The 20,306-nt window shown below is 40.2% G+C and overlaps 1 protein-coding gene across 1 annotated transcript in view; it reads left to right on the plus strand.

Annotated features, from left to right (window-relative positions):
• Positions 1 to 20,306, plus strand: part of RBFOX1 (RNA binding fox-1 homolog 1) — a 1,190,001-nt gene that overhangs the window by 132,768 nt on the left and 1,036,927 nt on the right. The window contains exon 2 of the mRNA XM_054391093.1: positions 2,989 to 3,048. Within this exon, the coding sequence (XP_054247068.1) occupies positions 2,989 to 3,048 (60 nt within the window). The remainder of the gene's footprint in view (positions 1 to 2,988; positions 3,049 to 20,306) is intronic.

Here is a 20,306-nt window from a genome sequence, read left to right on the forward strand (position 1 = left end):
TGCTTCACTTGGAACTTTTGCTGCTTGAATATTTATTGTCTAAATTATCTCCTGCTGGGGGACCTAGGGGAAGAAATGAAAAGGTTGTAACAAAAAAATTGTTATCTCTGTAGATGTGGTAGGCTTGGCATGTGCCTGAGCTTTCAACCTAATAGCTGCTACAAAGACTTGGAATGTCTTGGCTGGTGGTGAAAGAATTCTCTCCCTGAATTCCAGTTTTGTCCCAGGTAATTGTCCTTGACTATCTGGCAGTTCAGAATTGCTCTGTCAGGGATTTGTATTTAAAGAGGCACCAGCACTGCTGTGAGTTGTACATGGGCAAGGAAAAATAGCTCAGGGGAAAGAAGTACTGCAGTGAGGAGAGACACATTCACAGAATGTTAGGGGTTGGAAGGGACCTCAGAAGCTCATCCAATCCAACCCCTCTGCCAGAGCAGGATCACCTGTACCAGATCACACAGGAATGCATCCAGGTGGGTTTTTAATATCTCCAGAGAGAGAGACTGTTCCCCAGCCCACCCACTCCTGTGCATCTGTAGCTTTTCTATCGCTGCCCAGACAGGGAACAGAGTTCAAGGTGAATTTCTCAGGAACCAGCACATGAATGTACAGGATTTATAGAGGCATCAAGTGTAGTCTTATGCTACCATGAAAACCTACCAAGCATACTGAAAGAAAAATAGGACTAGTTTCAATTAAAAGAAAAAAAGGATCTACCCTTAAAACTTTTCATGCAAGCAAGAGAGAAATTTGCAAATTGTTTTCTTTTGGATTCTTGCTAAGGGTTGGAAACCCATCATCCCTTCATTTCCTTCCCATTCCTTGTCATTCCATTCTGTTTTCCACTAGAATAAGAAAAGTTTTCTTCTTGTGACTACTTAATTTTTTTTTCCTCCCTCTATGAAGCTCTAGCTTTGAGGCCCACCCTTTGTGGACTTGAATAGTTCCTACACAGAGCTTTGAGTCTCTCGGTATCCCCAAAAGCTCCTCGCAGAATCAGACCCCTGTACGCACAAGAGTTCCATAGCTTTAGTTTTGTTATAAAGCCTCATGTTTATGCTGGCAATATATAATGAAGAAGGGACCTGTTTGGAGTCTTTTCCTAAGCATGAGATGGTGCAGTGGGAATGAGCTGTTCCATATTGTCCGTTACCTTGATTCATGTGAAACATCACATATTGATGCCTTTATAGACAGCAACTTAGTGTTTCAGAGGAGTCTGCATGTTACAAAAAGGGCAGCAGGTGTTATTTAGACTAAATTGACCTTGAAATTGATTTCTTTATTTTATGACTTACTAAGGGGAGATTAATACTTTTTTTCTTTCTTTCTTTCCTTTTTTTTTTTTTCCTGCAGCCTGAAACAATTTACATGGTAATAGAAGGCAGAGTCAGTCAAATAAATTGCTGGAAGTAGTAGTGTTCCAAGAAAGAAAATATGGATCTTACTTGCATTGATTCTTTCTATCCCCAGGGAGTAGCTAAGACTTTTAGCACTAGGGAAAGACTGACAAAATTTATTTTTCCCATTAAAGGCAGACAAATGGATAGTAATGTCTGTAAGCTGACATTTACTCTAAACTTTCAGTTGGAGGGAGGGAGAGAAGGATGTGCCTCGTATAAAATTTAGGGAGCGTTTTAATGCTACTTCATGATTTCTGTAAGGGCAGATGGATAGAAGAGGAAATGATAAGAAACTTCTGGAAAGCCTGATGTGAAGACAACACAGCTGCCCTTTAGAACAGAACAGACCTTGATAACAACCTGTAAATGGTTGTTGTGATTCCACCTTTGAGAGATAATCTCAAAATCGAAGTGTTTGTGGAAACAAGAGACCTAAAAGAAATTATCTGGAGGAGGCACTGAGAGGACCATGAAGTATAGTTCTGTAGGAGTTTTAATTTATCATGCTGCCACATGCTTTCCAGTACAATTCCAAGACCAATGGATGGTTAAATGATTTGTCAGTGGCCTTTGCATAGCTGGAACATATATGAGATGATATTGTGTGAAATTACATGAAAGTTAGTGTGAATAATTTTGTTTCTTAAATGATTTGTCAGTGGCCTAATACTTTGTATAGCTGAAAGGTATATGAGATAGTATTATGAAATATTACATCAAAATTAGCATGCATAAATTTGTTTTAAGTACAGAAGTAGTGTATAGGGATGAAAATCATGATGATCCTGGGGCTGGGAGCAGAGAATTAATCTCTTTTTGTCCTCTCAGAAAGCTGCACCTGAATGTTGCTGTGGCAGCTGTAGTGAGTGAACATTTCAGTCTTAGTAATACAAGAGGAGGAGGCTGGTGTTTGGCAGGTACCAGTCTGTCCAGCCCAGGCTTCTGCCACTACTGGGGAGACAACTCAGGCTCTTTCTAGCAGGCTTAGATTAGATTGGATTGTTGTTGAAATTCTTTGTCCCCCTAAAATTAACCTTTGCCTGAGGAGTATTGCTGGTTTTGCTTTTAGTTTCTGGCTCAACATGCCCTGGATTATCACAGGTGGCCAGTGTGGTACAAATACGGAGCACATCACAAGATTTCCAAGGAGGTGTCCTGTATACAGCATTGCTCCAAAGCTGTTTAATTTGTTCACAGTGCTGTGCAATGCTTGGAAATAAGCTGGGGAGTATATTTGCATAATACCTGTTTAGAATGTCAGATTCATTTGGAACTCAGGACATTGCCTTCCGGAAAAGAGAGAGCAGTGTAGAATAAAATCTGCTCTTTGTTTGTCTGCCAGCCTGCCTGTCCTAGAGAGCTTCCTAAGAGCAGCACCCCTGCAAAATGGTTAGCAAAATGGTTAGCTTGTGGAGTTTGAATTCTTGCAGTGCCCTTAACAAGTACTGTGAAACTGAGCTAAGGTCAGCCATGCAACCTACTGCACGGTAGCTGTGTCACAGGAAGGAGCATGCTAATTAGAAGACAGGATGGACAAAATATTCTCTTTAACCTGATTTTTTTTTTCCTTCTTTTGTCTTTTCAGGACTATAACTCTGATGTTACAACTCTGGTTTCCAGTGCCCTGAACAGTCCTCAAGATCCTGTAAGTGGAAGCATTTTCCTGAACAGATCACATTCTGTAACTGAGGTTAGATTTTCTTTTAAATAGATTCAGTCATCTGTGACTGCAAGCAATTTTTACCTGTGACACTTTGATGCTTTAGAAGTGGCTGTACTTGAGTTTGTTTAAATACTCTTTAATGTTTGAATACATGGTATAGGAAAGCTCTGTCTTACCTAATTGGAAGAAACTCATTAGGGTCATTGCAGTGTGAGTTCATTAACAGCCTGGTGAATCTGTCTTGTATGCTGCTTACTGTATCACATCAACACACACTTGGTTCAGGTTGAGCCTTGCTGCTGTCTAGAGCTAGGTGGCATCTGAGTAAACTGGAAGTGTGGGCTGCAGCCCAATCTGCCCCTGCAGTTCCATGTTATAATGGTGTCCTCACCTGAGGGTAGATGCAGAAAAAGAAAACAAAAGTTTGGCCAAGTTCAGTAACATGCAAGACCAAAGTGTTTACTAGAGTAATGACACCATCTGCTTCAACACTGAGCAGGTCTGCACCAAGAGGAACTGCCTTATCAGGTATAAAGAAATAACCTCTCTGTCCCTATGCTTGCACCTCCCCTTCTTGATTTCCCATACACTATTAGCACTTGGCAGGAAGTAAGTGTACCATAAAGTAAGTTTATGCTAAGGTGTACAAAGGTGCTGATGATACTCAACTCCATTTGATCTCTCAGAGTTCAGCATTTATTGAAGTCAGGTCTCTTTAATCAATTCTGTTTTGGTCTCTCTAAACCACTAATGTGCCAGTGGGCTTGTTGAGTGCTTCTGGTTGGGTGACACCAGTAATTGACATGACATAGCTATGCACATGTTGGGTTTTGTGGCTACTTTTTTTTCATCTGATTATCTAAATTGCATACCCTCAATTGTGTGACTGTAGAAAATGCACAGCAATTCAAGTGTTTGGCAAAAGTTCTTTTCCAATTTATAGGTATGATTCATGCAATTTTAAATATAAGGCTTAAGCATTAGAAGTTCCTTGAATGAAGGAGCTGCTTGGAGTTTCTCCAGATCACAGTATCACAGTGTCACAGTATATCAGAGATTGGAAGGGACCTCCAGAGATCATCAGGTCCAACCCCCTCTACCAGAGCAGGATCACCCAGGGTAGTCTGCACAGGAATGCATCCAGGTGGGTTTTGAAAGTCTCTAGAGACTCCACAACCCCCCTGGGCAGCCTGCTCCAGGGCTCTGTCACCCTCACTGTAAACAACTTTCTCCTCATGCTGAGGTGAAGTCTTCTCTGCTAATGTTTGAACTCATTGTTCCTTGTCTTATCACTGTGAACCACTGAAAAGAGCCTGGCCCCCTCCACTTGACACCTACCCCTCTGATATTTATAGACATTGATCAGATCCCCTCTCAGTCTTCTCCAGTCCAAACAGCCCCAGGGCTCTCAGTCTCTCTTCATAGGGGAGATGCTCAAGTCCCGAAATCATCCTCGTGGTTCTCCGTTGGATTCTCTCCAGCAGGTCTCTGTCTCTCTTGAACTGGGGAGCCCAAAACTGGATGCAGTATTGCAGGTGTGGTCTCAGCAGGGCAGAGTAGAGAGGTAGAAGAACTTCCCTAGCCCTGCTTGGGAGCCCACACTCTTCTTGGTGCATCCCAGGATGCCATTGGCTCTCTTGGCCACAAGAGCACATTGCTGTCCCATGCAGAACTTGCTGTCCACCAGCACTCCAAGGTCTTTCTCTGTGGAGCTGCTTTCCAGCAGGGCAGTTCCTAACCTGTCCTGGTGCCTGTTGTTATTCCTCCCCAGATGTAGGACCTTGCACTTGTCCTTATTAAACTTCATGAGGTTTGCCTGCAGCCAGCTCTCAGCCTGTCCAGGTCATGTTGGACGGCTGCACAGCCTGTTGGGGTGTCAGCCAACCCCCCCCCCCCCCAGTTTGGTATCATCAGTGAGATGATTACTGACTGGCAGTTTGAAATCACTGCCTCTTGGAACTGCTTAGCCACATGAACGTAAAAAATATCTTGGCAGACCAAGGTATATGGAAGATTTTTAATGTTTCTGATTTGACAGAATCTTTTTTACCCTATATTCTAAATTTTGGATGCACATCTGCTTTCAGTCATTCTTACTGCACTAGCACTGAGACTTCCTTCCTATTGGAGCAGCTTTTGAAAGCTTTAATAGCTACTGAAAAGGTGCAGATTTGCTGTTAGCTTGTCAAAAGTTAACTTACAAAATAATGTTGAGAAGTGAAGGCTTGCTTTCAGAAACTTGTCTTTGTGCTTCATATATTTGCATTGAAATCAGGTCTGTATCAGTTAAAAATGCAGTGGTTTTCCTGGATGAATGTGATTTCTAAAATTGAAAATGGCCTGTTGCAGGTGGTAGGACTCTGGAATAGGCTGCCTAGGGAGATTGTGAATGCCTCCTCCCTGGGGGTGTTCAAGGCCAGGTTGGATGAGACCTTGAGCAGCTGAGTCTAGTTGAGAGGTGTCCCTGCCCACAGCAGGGAGGTTGGAGTAGATGATCTCTGAGGTTCCTTCCAATCTAAGCCATTCTAGGATTCTATGATGATTCTATGGACAAGTTCTTATAAACACCATCACTTTACATTGAAAACCTCCCTCTTCCCCTTAAAAAATAAAGGGGGTGGGGAGAGGTGGGATGGGGGCTTTACCATATTTATTAACCACACTTAACCTAAGAGTTCAGGTTTGGTCTTGAGTTTGTTTTGTTAGTTTGGTTGTTGTTGGGGTTTTTTTTTTGTTTGTTTGTTTTGGTTATTTTTGTTCTTTTCTATCTGGTTGAATCCTTTAATTGCTGTTGCCTGCAAGAAAGTGCTTTCAAAGTACTGCCTTAAGAAGGTTTAAGTTGTTTTGCTTGAATTTCAGTAATTTGAACCTTTTGTTATTGCTGATTTGCTTCTTTTGGGGTGAGGGGAGGTGTTATAAAGGCAATATTAGCAGTGTATTTTGATCTGCTGGAGAGGGTTATGATGAGAAAAGAGTTTCCTGTTTTTCATGATATTTCTGATGCCACATAACCATGGCATAAAAAATAATGAGTTAAGAGTTGAGCTTATTTCTCTTGAAATTACACTGTCTTTGTTGTCGCTGGGAAAATTGTTTGTTGTGATGGATGAGAAGGAATACATAGATTTTTCAAATGTTTTGCCAGATCATTGCTTATAGAACAATCTGGTAATAAAAGCAGAGTTGACAGATAAGAATTCAAATGGATCTGAGAATGAATTATTGAATAATGCCCCAGTTCCAGAGTCTGAAAGGCTTATTTCCAGGCTTATTTCCAGTTGTTGTTCTTTTTTTTTTTTTTTTTTTTTTTAAATAATTCTTGGCTGTTTTCCCTGCTCCTAGTGACAGATCCTCTATGAAAGTCTAATGCAGATGAAACTCATAGACTGAATTTACTTCTGTCTTACATAATTGAGGCTTTATTGAAATGGCTGCATACAGTGATATAAAACCACAGTGCTAACTCGGGGGTGAATCAGCTCTATCAAACTTCCTGTTTCTTGATAGGTACAGCTGCTTAATAGATTGTTTGTTGAATAATTCAAGATGTTTTCATTAAGCTGAGTGATTGTGCCTTTTAAAACCTTCCTTTTGTTCTTAAATCTCATCAGGCAGTCAGTTGTACCTGTGGAGCTAAGAAAACCTAACTGAAAAAAAGGACTATCGGGAAGATCTAGGATGTTGCCAAATTACCAGCTGTCAGAATCTAGGGGGCTGTATTTGGGTTGGGTTCTGTCTTTTTTGGGTCTTTTTTCTTATGGCTTCCTTGAAGTGATGTACTCTGCCTCTATATGCAGTTTCATAGCCTTCTACAAGTGGTGTTCCCCAGGGCTCAGTACCAGGGCTAGTCCTGTTTAACATCTCTATTAATTACTTGGATGAGAGGGATCAGGTGCACCCTTAGTAAGTTTGAGGAAAACACCAAGCTGGGTGAAAGAGTTTATCTGCAGAGGGATCTGAACAGGCTGGATCAAGGGGCTATGAGCAATTGAATGAGTTTCAATAAGGCCAAATGCCAAGTTCTGCACTTGGACCTCAGCAGCCCTTGTCAGTACTGCAGGCTGGGGAGAAGTGGCTGGAAAACTGCTCAGCAGAGAAGGGTGTGAGGATGTTGATTGCTAGCCAGCTGAACATGAGCCAGCAGTGTGCCTAGGCAGCCAAGAGGGCCAATGGCATCCTGGCATGTACCAGGACTGGTGTAGCCAGCAGGACTGGAGACATGTTTTAGCCCTGGGATTAGCACTGGTGAGGCCACATCTTGATAACTAGGTTGAGTTTGGGACCCCTCACTCCAAGAAGGACACTGAGGTGCTGGAATGTGTCCAGAGAAGGGCAACAAACCTGGTGAAGGGCCTGGAGAACAGGGCTGGTGAGGAGCAGCTGAGGGAACTGAAGAGAAGGAGGCTCAGGGGAGATGAGAGGCATATCCTTAGGGATATGGTTTAGTCAGGGACTTGTCAGTATTAGGCTAATGATTGGACTTCATGATCTTAAAGGTCTTTTCCAATCCAGGAGATTCTGTTATTCCTAGGCTACCTTAAAATCTGATTCCTGCTTTTTTAAAGGTTTACATTTTGCAAAATGGCTTTGCTTTTCCTCCAGTCTCTATTTCTCAAATTCTTGTCTATGTATTGATATTTGATAACAAATGCCATGCACAGCTTTTAATCAAGAGATGTTGAGAATAGGTACCAGGAGTAAAATAGGACTCTTCAGGGTAATTCAGTAGGGACAATAATGATTTTTGCTGAGAAATAAAATTGCTGCAAGAATTGCTGCCTGTGATCTGAATAGAAATGTGCTTCCTACCTGAAGTTACCTTATCTCTGCTGCTGCTTGGGGAGGGAGATCTATTAGCTGGAGATAATGGCTTGCAAAAAAAAAAAAAGTGGCTTTCTCTAAATTTCACTTTTCTATTGAATGGAATGTATCTTAGCACCAACATTCTTTAAAAAAAAAATTGAATAAATCTGTCACTACCAGGGACAAGAATAGGATTGAAAGAAACACCAACTCCTCCCTAAGCATCATTGCAGAGCATTCTGGTAACGTGTTGGGAGGATGAGCCTCCTGTGCAGGGGAGAAGAGAAAGTACATTGTGTAAAAGTCTTAACTGATACTGGTAAAATAATCTAACTCCTGAGAAATGAAACAGAAAAACTTGGGGAAAATCTTGATAACTTTTCCTTTTAATTTTTAATCTAATGTATAGAATCTAATGTATAGAACCTAATGTATAGAACTGCTGCAAAATGTAGAATTCATGACAGTTCCTGCATGCAGGTCTGGAAGTATTTGATGGGTTTCACTGCATGGGAATTGAACTCAAAACAAGGTGGAAATTTTACCTGAGATACCTCGTGGGGAGATTTTGTCAGTTTTTTTATATCAAAAGGGCAGTCTGCTTTTGACTATCCAGGCACATGAAATCTGTTTCTGTGTTTATCCACAGCAGGCAGGAAGTTAGAAGCAGTTAAGGAGCCTTGACTGTTATTCCTACCATCTTCATTTGTTGTCAGGGTAATTGCTCATTATTGTCACGCATGGCAGTGGATTTTTAATCACATCAGATGAGTTGGCTCAATGGCTGGAGGCTGCAGTCCGTGGTAACTGGAAACAGTCCCCTTGAAAATCCTCCAACATAATTCAGATGATGAGCCATTGTTACTATTATAGGTTGTGTGGAGAAAAACCTCAAATTAGAAATGTTATTTAGTGACAAATGAAGCCAAACCAGTTATTCTTACACACAAACTCCTGCAGTATACTGATACCCTTTTCTCTTCCATCAGGTTATGACTTGTATGTTATCATTCAATTAGGTGTTTATTATCAGAGGTTAGCCCTGCCTAGGGCAATACTTATCTGGAACTCTAAATTAGAATTGTACGTGTTTTACTACACTTAGAAAAGCAGATCTTTAGGACAGAGTTTGATATTTCTATGTTCCATTGATTAAAATTAATTTTGGTGTCATCTTGGCTGGCAACAGAGATGATATCAAGCAATGCCTTGTTCTCTTAGCAGCCTTATTTCCTTTCACTATCAAAAGTTCTGTTTCTGTGCTTTAGCTAAGGAACTGAAAGTCAGTCAAAATAAAACAAGCAAATTCCAAAAGCTGGAAATTCAAATGCTAAGAAGCAGATGAATCTAGAGAGCTGCTGAAATGTCAGGTAATGTTTGATAGAAGACCATAGAGTCATTAGGATTGGGAAAGATCTTAAAGATCCTTTCATCTTCTGAATATTCATGGTTTTGCTATGGAAAGAAAAGCTGGGGTTTGACAGCAGCTTTTCCATATGGAGGGGGAAGACATAGCCAGTGAAGAAGACGTGCATGAATAGAGTCACTCTCTATGTGAGTTGCTCTTTACATTGTTGCTCGTGAAGGATAAGCCAGACTGATGTCTGAAGGCTCTCAGTCAAGTCTGGTGGCACACTTACTTGGAAAAGAAAGGAAGCAAACCTATGGATCAAATGAAGGGAAACAGTGGTTGCAGAATGAGGAAAGAATTAAAACAAATGCCTTTGCTGATGTTAGTAATATTCACATTTTTATGGTTCTAAACACTGGATTGAAACAGACATTCAGTAAGGACTTTGTGAGTGGACTCCCAATCTTAAGAAAAAGCAGGACAAGTCTGTGTCTGCATCAAAGTTGTGCATAAGCTGCATAGAAGCTGACATCTTGCCCTGCTAGCAGTACTGACTTGCTGCTGGGCTGGGTCATGCTCCTATAGATGGAATGCAAGGGACTGTAATAAATAAGGTATAAATAACCATTTCCTACAGTAGTTCTGTAAATGTCTACTTAAATAATTCGAGTGAAACTAAAGGGAATGTCATAATTTTTCTATCTTTGCCTTTGAATCTTTTCTTCTTGCTTGATTTTCAGTCAGGGGATGCAAAATCATGTCTCTGGAAAACAAATGAATAAAATAATTGATCTGTATTAATATTTGCACAAGCAAGCCTCTACCAATTGTATAGCTGCCCATAGAACAAATGCTGTTGAGCTGTGTTAGGAGAATTTAATTCTGCTCCTTTAGGTGCTTTTATTGTTCTTAGAGGCAAATAAATCACTGCATCATTAATATTTAAAAGTATTTATAGTTCAGTTAGTATTTTCTTTGGGTTTTCTTTTGCTGTCAGTTCATATTAACAGTATTTATGAAGCATCACAGCCAAGAATTCTGAGCCCACTGCTGAATATTAATTCTCTGCCATTTTTGAGCTGTCTTCCAACAGAACAGTATGTATGGCATAATAGTAAACCCCAGGACATGACAGCAAAACTGAAATCTCATCAGGACATGTCCTATTCAGTACCCTCTGCCACCAGGTAATGACTGTGGTGATGAGAGCCGAGATTTAAAGTGTGATGACAAGATGCCATCTAGTGACAATTGGTAGGAAATTGTAGTTCAACGTCTGCCAAAAAAAGAAAAAAAAGGAAAAAAAAGGAAAAAAAAGAAAAGGAAACCAAGCAAAACCCCCACACTTTTCTCCTCTATTTGAGGATTCAAAGTTTATACTTTAGAGAAGAAATTCAACCTCCATCATGTTACTCAGAAGTTGTTTTCCTGGAAATAGACTTTGCACTGCATTCAGCTTCCCCTCTGTTAGGTGTGAGATGCTGGCACTCAATTCCTTTGCTTCCCTCTGGTTTTGCTTTGCAAAGGCAAATATTGCTGCTGTCACCACCCAAATCATCTTGTCTCCCTGGTAAGCATAATGTGATTCTTGGTGAATTTGGTGGAGTATTATTTCAGAGTTCTACTCTTATTTGGTAGAGAATATATGTAATAATGGTAGAAGAGAAGCAAATTTGAATAAGTAGCTTTATTTTTTTTTTCCTTTAAAAACAAAAACAAATTAAGTGAAACTTGTGAGTATTTGCATTTCTTCCCCCCCTTGCTCCTTACTGGAAGAAAGATTGTTTACTTTATTCAGTTGCTTCTTAGAAATATCAGGTACCTGAACTGTCTGAGGTTCATTGTTAGGACAGTTGTTTTCCTTTACTGAGAAAGCACCACTTGGACAGAGATGGAAGCCATGTAGCTACTATTCAAGTAATAAACTATGTGGAATGGGACCTGTCTTCTGCTGATACTAGACATCTCATTTCCCTGGAGAGAGCCAAATCTGGTTTGCAGGGTGCTGTCTTACTGCATCCTGGGAAAATTATGTCTGATATTGTCTAATTTTGTTCCAGAAATAACCTGGGAGTGGGTGGTGACCAATGCATCTTGGCTGTTTTATCATGACTGTGCAAGGAAAATGTCCTTATATCTATCAATGTTCAATGATACCAAGATTTAGAGATATCAAAATTATGTCCTATGAGTCCAGAACACATCAGGTACCTCTCTGTGAAACTCTCTGCCATTGCTGCCATCTTATATATGTCTCAGAAACCAGCATGATCACTTTCTAATTGCCTTGCTCAGACTGACTGCTTATAAAAGATGCAGTGTCTGAAGCAGTGAGTTGTGGTTGGTTTTTTTTTTTATTGTCAGTGCCCCCATATCACAGAGCGCTTACAGACATTCCTAACCTCCAAGCATGTGGAGAGTCCATCTGAGAAAGATCCAAGAAGTTTATAATAGCTTAATGTTTTAGGAGCATCAGACCAAGAACAAGCATCTGTGCTGGGCCTGTTTGAATAGACACCTGCAATATGGTTTGGCATGTAAATGAGTCAATGACAAACATGAATTAAAAATTAAAACATTTAATTTACAGTTACCATATTAGCAGATTCTGGCAGTCTGAATGTGTTTAGGTTAAAGACCAAATGGCTGTGTTAATTTTGTTATTTGTAAAGGAAGAATCTCACTTTTTGAGTTCTTTTCAAGTATGTTGGTCCTTTCTTTCCCTGCCTGTTCATGTAGTACCACAGGAGCTGTGAAGGAAGCATATATGTTGAGAGAGAGAGATTTGATAGTGAGGAAATAGCTAAACATCCATTTAATGCAGAATAGCATTAAAAAGAAGGCAGAAAGAAATAAGCTCTTAAAAGCAATCTTGTAGTATTGACATTTTTAAAACAGGAAGGGGTTATGAGAGTAATTGAAGCAATTGTAAATTCTGCACGTTGCTCATCAGTGTTTTCCAATTTACATCCCAAGAAAACTATCAGTAATTTCCTGCCTAAGTAAGATAGAAAGTGTTAAGAGCACAACAGTGGCTGTCTTTGGAGAGATGATTGTGCATGAGGTTTTATTCCAGTATGGCCAGTAACAGGTATTATAAACCTAGAAGAACAAGCAATAATATTTAATATGCGCCTAAATTTCTCTAGCTGACGACTTGCATTCAATGGCTTGTTAAAGAATTCACCATATTAGCCTTTAATAACCTGTCCAAGCATTTTTCTAAGATTTTTCTCTAAACAGGTTCTGAACCTGCACATCTTTTTGGCATCTGCAGTATCTTATTCTATCTTCTGATCATTCAGTCAAGTGGGACTTCTGCCTGCTGGGGGAATATAGGAGTTTTCTAGGTTGCTACTTACAAGAAGTCAGAATAGAATAATTCAGAATTACAGTATGTATCTGGTTTATGCCACATGATTTTTGCTGCTGAAAATCTCACATGAGCAAGCTTGCCAGTTTAATGTTTGCAGTGAGTTCTAGCTGTTACTAATGCCAAATATTGTCAGAGTAAACTGTGGGCTTGATTAAACATTTCTATAATGATGTTATCAAGGCCTCAGGCATCTGCAATATGGTAAACAAATGTGTGAAAGTACTGGGAAAAAGAAAAGTAAAACTGTGAGGCTCAAAGTAGATGTGCCAGAGTGTGGGTGTTTGTTATTCCATCTCCATTAATAAAACACTTTGAGTGTGGCAATAAAATGTGAGTCACTGGAACGAATGCAAGAAACTAGGACTTAAAAGAGACTGGAATCTGATCCGTCAACACCTTAGTAGTGTGAATGAATGGTGAAGGTCTTTTACAGTACACCTGAGAATCCTTAAAAGACCATTCCCTAATTTTTTTTTTTTTTTTTGCTAAATAGAATCATGACTCTAATATTACTGCAAAATTCATTGCCTACAATTAGGCAAGAGATGTAAACCCAAGATGAGTAGTTTAAAAACAGTTAGTGAAACAAAAATAACAAAGGATTTCCAAGAAAGGTGAAGTACAAAAGTAAGATGAAAATGAAATCAGAAACAGAACTACCCCTTGAGACATAAGAGAGGCTTAGATTGAACTTACCCTGAAAAGTGAGAGGTGTTCTAGGTCTGCATCAAGGAGATGAAAGTTTTGAGATAAAAACCATCAGTGTAGAAAGAGAAATACTTAGAGGGAATAAATGACAAGCTATTGCCTCACAATTGAAGGTCTTCTCTATTACCTTCAGTGACATAAATATCTGTCATGTTGAAAATCTGTTCTCATATTCATAATGCCTGTTTGCTCATTAAATAAATCAACTCATGTAAAGTGCTGGGATAAATCCTAAATATTGTATTGAACTCCTGTTAGCATCAGAATGTGATGCTAATCTTACCCCTCGGCTCATTGCTTCAGTGCAGGTGTAAATGTTAATTAAAGTTAACTTAAGTCAAATTATATTGCAAAACAAGTTTTTCCTCTACCAGTCAAATAAGACTGTTTTGTTTTATTGTGTGTATATATTTTTTTCCCCATGTGTAACGTAGAATTGGTATTTTAAATTAACAACCAGGTGTCTTATTTACCAATAATGTTGTAATAGTTATTTACTCTAATTAGTGGTGAGAAGAGTCAATGCTTTGACAAGATAGTCTTGACAGGCACTACAGGAAAAAAAAAAAACCACCATTTTTCATTGCTTGTAAATATCTCTTGTTTTCTGGCTCTTCTGCTGTTTGAAACTGACCTCCACACAGAAATCCCCTGGATAGATCACTGTTTAAAGACAGAAGGGCAGATGACCTCTCTGTGTCTTTGGGAGTATGTTTTTAAATGCATTGAATTATTATAAGTATAAAATAAAATTAGGGACAGATAGGAACTCACCAGGCAACAATATGGTGTGAATGTTTCTCTCAACACCAGGGTTTAAGTGAGCCTATTCATACCTTGTAGAGCAGCTGACACCCAGCTGGTATTCTCACCATGGGCTGGGGGCCTGCAGCCTGGTGAGGTACTGTAACTCTCAGAGATTGTTCTGTGACTCTCCACCCAAAGGCTGATGACATCAACATTCACAAGACAATAATGTAGCACTGAAATCAGAAGTTCTCTAGTGATGCCTCTCTAGCTTCTTTTCAAGGGAGCTGCTTTGTATGCTCTCTGCACTTCTGCAGGATTTGTGTTTGTTACAGCCAAGGTCAAAGGCAGAAGCTCAGTCCAGCAGGACTGAGAATATCTTACAGGAGAAGGTGAAATTTCACTGCATGTCTTGCCTTGTGTCTTAGTCATTAGGAGTGAATATTTAAATGTATTATGAAGAGTGGATGCCACCCTTTTGTTTACCTACCTCTTGAGTGTCTGTGTGAAATCACCCTTTAGTGTGTGATCTCCGTGAGGAACTGAAACAGCAGATGCTGATTTCTATGAAGTATTCATGAAAGATGCATTTGTAGCCTTCAGATATTATGTCCCTAATACCTTAAAAATATTTGAAGATTATACCATGTGCCTGCTATTAATGTTAATTTTAGGAGTCTTTTTATCTTTTCTCCTGAGTCCTAAATATGTCTTTGTGAATTCCTCTGGCCCTGAACTGACATATCTCTTTTTCTCAGTTAAGAGTACATTTATTCAGCTGAAAGAACTGGGGCAGAACCACTGTTGCATACATACCTCCTATTTTCTGTGATTAAAAACTTAACTGAAAGTCAGGCATGTTTGGATATCCTCTACCCTAGGATATAGCCGGTGGAGTTTTAATGATGTGTACAATTCAGGCAGTTTTTATATGCCATAGGAAAAATATCACAACAACAACAACAAAAGTAATTTATTGCAGCTCTGCAGCTATGCTTTGTGCAAGTGCTGCCAGTAGGGCGAGTGTGAAAATATTGTATGAAATTGTTTGGGCTTCTTCAAAGTTTTGATTAAAACTATTCAAGGCTCACACTGAAGTGATTGGTAATTACCAAAAAGGGTCTGTGACTGGTGGGTTTTGTTGTGTTGGTGGTGTTCTGTAATGAAGTGGAGAAATTTAGTCTCTGTGTCTTGTATGTTGTGGAATATTCCAAACCCAGAGTTGTGATCCTGACACGCTTGAGACTCAGGTTAACACTTTGGGCTATGACAGTGGGTTACAAAAGGGAACAGTATCTTCATGAGCAAACCCTTAAATAACTATCAAGTATGTTGCTGTCTCAGTGTTCTGAGCACTCAAGCCATTGATCCACAGGCAAAGTTGTACTGGTTTGGGGCCACACAGATCGTCTCTTGCCCCGAAAGGGACAAAAGAATGAGACTCACACAAACGGATTGGAGAGTGATGGAAAGTTTAAATGGAAAAAGCAATTGGTGAAGCTACAGAGAACTACAAACTACAAAGCATAGTGACAAAGAGTATCCCAAAGCGTACAGAGCCCGTTACATAATTCCCAAAGCCTCCCAATCCTTCCCTTCTTCCCACCTGAGGGCAAACCCAAACCCCCCCCAGGGCTCTTTTTTCCCCCTCCCACTGCTAGGCAAGTCTCAGGCTGGCCAGGTCTGAGACTGCCCCCCCTCCATTCTCCTCCTGGCATTAGGCCTAGTCAGGCCTAAGAGGCCTTGAGGATACTCCCCCGGCATTACCCGATAAGAGAAGACATCTCCCGTGGGAGCAGAGAGGGAAGAAAGAGGAAGAGAATGACTCTGCCGATGGCCTTATAGGGTGCAGGATTTATGGGTAGAAATACGTCGTTTCCTGTGTCCACCCCTGTGGGTTGGCACCCAGGACACCAGAGGTGTATCTCATGCGGCAGTGGCAGGAGGCACACAGCCCAAACTGCCACAAAAGTCCATTTCTCTTCACTGATGTTAATATTCATGAATAGTATTTTTGTATCAACACAAAGGGCTGTTAGGCTTCAGAGAAATGAAAGGTTGAACTAACACACATTCATCTAGCTTTAGGTTCATGCTCTTTGTTATCATGCTGGTGTTTGTTTTCCTACCCAGGGTTCTGCCTTTCTAAATGTTTCTCACTTAACACGTTTTGACCAAAACTGAGAAGATTAGTAAACTATAGATTAGTTCATTAAGCAAAATGAGGCAGTTTTTCATGCTTGTATTTTTTAACTTCTGCAAGAATAGCCCTTGGGGACTATCAGGGTCCCATCTTGAAAAATTGCTGCAGAACTAGTAAGGACAGGAAAGTATGCACAGGCACTTTTCATTCGTCTGCTATTCTTCTGTCCCTGTTTTACTCCTTCTGTAGTTATCTCAGTCTTGTCCAAGCCACTTAAAGAAAAGTGCAACAAGATTTATTTTTTCAGTGTTATTTCTCTTGCCTTGTTTAGGAATACCAGTTCAAGAGAGGAGTAACTGGAATGGAGGATTGAAGATTTTTGTCTCTCAATTTATAAGGACAAAGGTGCCTGATGCTTTTATAGAGCATTTATTTCTCTGTTGGGCAACCTCTTAATGCTAGGTGCCCTCAGTACAGCTAGTCATGCTGGCTTACAATTAAGAAAGCACATAAATGTCACAAGGAGGAAGAAAGTATGTTTTCTTTTTGTTGGGTTGTGTTTTTTGTCCAAACAAAGCATTGCTAATGCAAGAATGTCTTTTCTGAATGTGACAGTGCTCTTTCATGACACAGGCTGTGTGTAGGTCATGTACATCTTTCTAAAGAGCTTCTTAGAACATTTAAACATAGAACTTTGAAGGTTAAGGAGTCCAAGAGCCACAAACACTACTGGTGCATATTGTTAGTCAACCTTCAGCTGAGATCACAGCATTACAGAATGTTAGGGGCTGGCAGGGACCTCAAAATATCATTTGGTCCAACTACCCTGCCAGAGCAGGGTTACCTACAGCAGATCACATAGGAACACATCCAGGCAGGTTTTGAATGTATCTAGAGAGGGATACACTACAACCCTCCTGGGCAGCCTGCTCCAGTGTTCTGTCACCCTCACAGTGGAAAAAAAAACTTTTCCTTATGTTTCCATGGAACTTCCTATGCCTCAACTTCCACCATTGCCCCTTGTCCTGTCATTGGGCATCACCAAGCAGAACCTGGCTCTGTCCTCTTGGCACTCGCCCTTTACATTTTTAACATTAATGAGGCCACCTCTTAGTCTCCTCTTCTCCAAGCTAAAGAGCCCTCAGCTCCTTCAGGCTCTCCTCCTAAGGGAGATGTTCCACTCCCTTAGTAATTTTTATGGCTCTGCACTGGACTTTTTCAAGCAGTCTTTCTTCTCCAAGACTTTCTTTTTTCAAAATCCTCTGAAATTTCTGTATCCCATGATCCTAAAAAAATGTATCTTGCCCTTTTTAATGAAGTTTGGGTCCTGTTTATCTATCACATTTGTGTTCCAAGAAATCAAGAAAGATATTGAGCCAAGAGTTTGCCCTCCTCAGGCTTTGAGTCCCTGCTGTTTTGAACTGCTGGTGTGTATTGACTCATCAAGATGACTCTGTAACAAGACTGCTGTGGCAGTGCCAGGAAGCCACTGTGTGGATGTACAGAGCACAAACACTGACATACACTAATGATGGCTGAACCAGCCTTACAGCAGAATACTAAACAGTCAATCAAAATTTAACACTGCAGTAAGTAAGGACTTTTGGAAGATTTTTGGTTTGTGCTATTTTGTGTCTGAAGTATGTAAAATCATACAATTGGAATCAAAAGATTAAGGCTGATTCATTTCAAAGGGGGCTAAGGAATGCTGTAGAATAGCAAGTGTTCAGAATGCACTAGTCAAATGAACAACTTGATGCAAGCATCCATCAGCAGCTTCTGAGATTGGAGTTCTGCATTTCCTGGGGTGGGCAGCATTATAGACATGCACCTCTCTGTGGTTGGAAGTGGGCAGGCAGAGGAATTCAGAGTTCATAATTGCTAATTGTATATACAGCAGGCTACACAGGTCAGACTTGTTTTGCTTTCCTAAAGTACCATTTTCACACCAGGAACAACTGGTAATCTTTTATAAAGGTTTGCTCTATTATGAAGATATCTGTGAAGTTGGGATATGACAATTACAGCTCCGATCACTGTGTTCTTCCAGCACCATGTAATTCCTCATACTTCTGGATGATCTTAAACAACCTCTCTAGCAGTACTAACAGTTGCTTTCAGAGCATACACACTTCAGAAATACGTGAGCCACTAGTTATTTTGATTAAATTTCCTCTGCAGTAGGTACTGAAGAGGAATACTTGGATTGTTAAGGACCTGGAAGAAGTTATGGATTATTTGCTTCATAGAGTACATTTTTGTAGACTCTGTAGTTTATCTGGACATGTAATATTGTCCCGAGGGCCACTGGCACCTCGATCACATCAGGGCTTCTAAAACTCTTGTCCATAAACTACAAGCTTGTCAAACCCCAAGTGTTACTCTCAGCTGCTCTGTTCAGATGTGCTGCTCAAAAGGGTCTTCCTGAGCCATGCTACAGGATGGAGCTGTTTCCCCAGCCTTGTCACCAACGTGCCTGAGAGGCTTTTTCTGTGTAGGAATTGGTGGTCAATTAAATGAAGCTAAAAACCCAAACGGTTGGTAATCTTTTGCCCAAGTTCTGATCCAGTAAAGCTCTATTAGCAGCTGAGATTATTTACCCTAGGCTTTAAATAATGCAGAATTCACAAGTGCTTTGAATTGGCTTTGCCTCTCAGTTTGTTCTGTAACACCAAGCTTTCAGAGGACTTCTGACATGTGTGAGTATATATTCCAATGTGTACCTGCACACTTGGATTGCTCTCAGTCTTTCCTAGACAAAATGTCTCACAAGAATCTCTTTGGAAAGTTAAGTGCAGCAGGATGGTGTGTTAATCTCAGAAGGAGTTTTACTGGTTCTCTCTGCCCTGTGTAGTTGAATAAAGCCACCACTCTGGTGGGTACTTAGACAGCATGGTGTGCTCTGTCCTGGTGATAACATAAGGCTGTCCTGCCCACACAGAAGTATGTCTCAGGCATCTTAATCAACATGGAGCCTTGAGTGTATCTGGGCTATGTGAATATTTCTGACTTTCAGTCCCTGTCTTTGGCGAGACTTAATTTGTGCATTGTACTGTATGAAATCCATGTAATCAGCTTCTCATTCTGGGTAGACCTGTACCATTGGTTTATTTGGAAACAGGCATAAGATATTGTCATTTTATATTTATCATATTGTTTCATTCCAAGGGATTGTAGTTTCTAGAAATGAGCTTCTTCAGCATTAAAATCTGCAGGTAGATTTCCCTTTGTTTGTTAGCATTTCTCTGAGACACAGGAGCCTCAAAACCTGAGTCAAGACATCTTTGCTAGATGATGAACAATTGCAGAATGAAGTGTGCTTTCAACTGTGCATGGTTTGCAGCATAATTTCTTCCATCTTCTCTGTCACACAGATATTGAATACTGCCTTTCACAGGGAACAACGTCTGGAAACTTAGCTGAAAACAAATGTTTGCTTCCATAGATTGAAGAGCAACCTTTTTAGCTGTATTCTCCCTACCCGTGTATTGCATCCTGTCACCAGGAACAGCACAGTGGAAATCTGAGACGGTACCAGGGCAGCCAAAGTTCAGCTCTGCCATTCCAGTTGGATACTCTGTAGCTCTTCTAAAAGAAAAAGCAACCATCATAGACTGACTTGAGGGTTAGTTTTTCTTGCCATCTATAAACAAACTGAATAAAATAAACTCAGATCTTCGTATTTTAAAGAAGTTAACCAGCACTGTTACACGGCTGAACCCGATGTAGCTTCTTATGGTTTTACCTTTTGAAGACATCTTACTCTCTTCCAGTGTCAAATGTAACCTTTGTGGCTCAATATGCAAACTGTTTTGTACACAGAGGACCTTGTGAGGCTGGCAATTTTCATGATGCAAATTTCAGAGCAAAATGAACCCATTAAGTGAATTAGCAATTCGAAAAGGCAAAAGTTCATGGTAAGGAAACAATCAAAGCTTTTTAAAAGGTACCATTTTGTACTGTTGTAGTCCAAGTATGTGCATGGTTTGTTTTCTTTTTATTATTTTTCCCCCCTTTAGAATAAATTGGCATATCACAAGAATGCTATTTCTCTGAAGTAAATTAGCATTTGAGAAGAGCAAGTAGTTCTTAAGACACTTTAGCTTTCTAGA

The sequence above is a fragment of the Indicator indicator genome, chromosome 22 (genome assembly GCF_027791375.1).
Source record: "Indicator indicator isolate 239-I01 chromosome 22, UM_Iind_1.1, whole genome shotgun sequence".
Lineage (NCBI taxonomy): Eukaryota > Metazoa > Chordata > Aves > Piciformes > Indicatoridae > Indicator > Indicator indicator.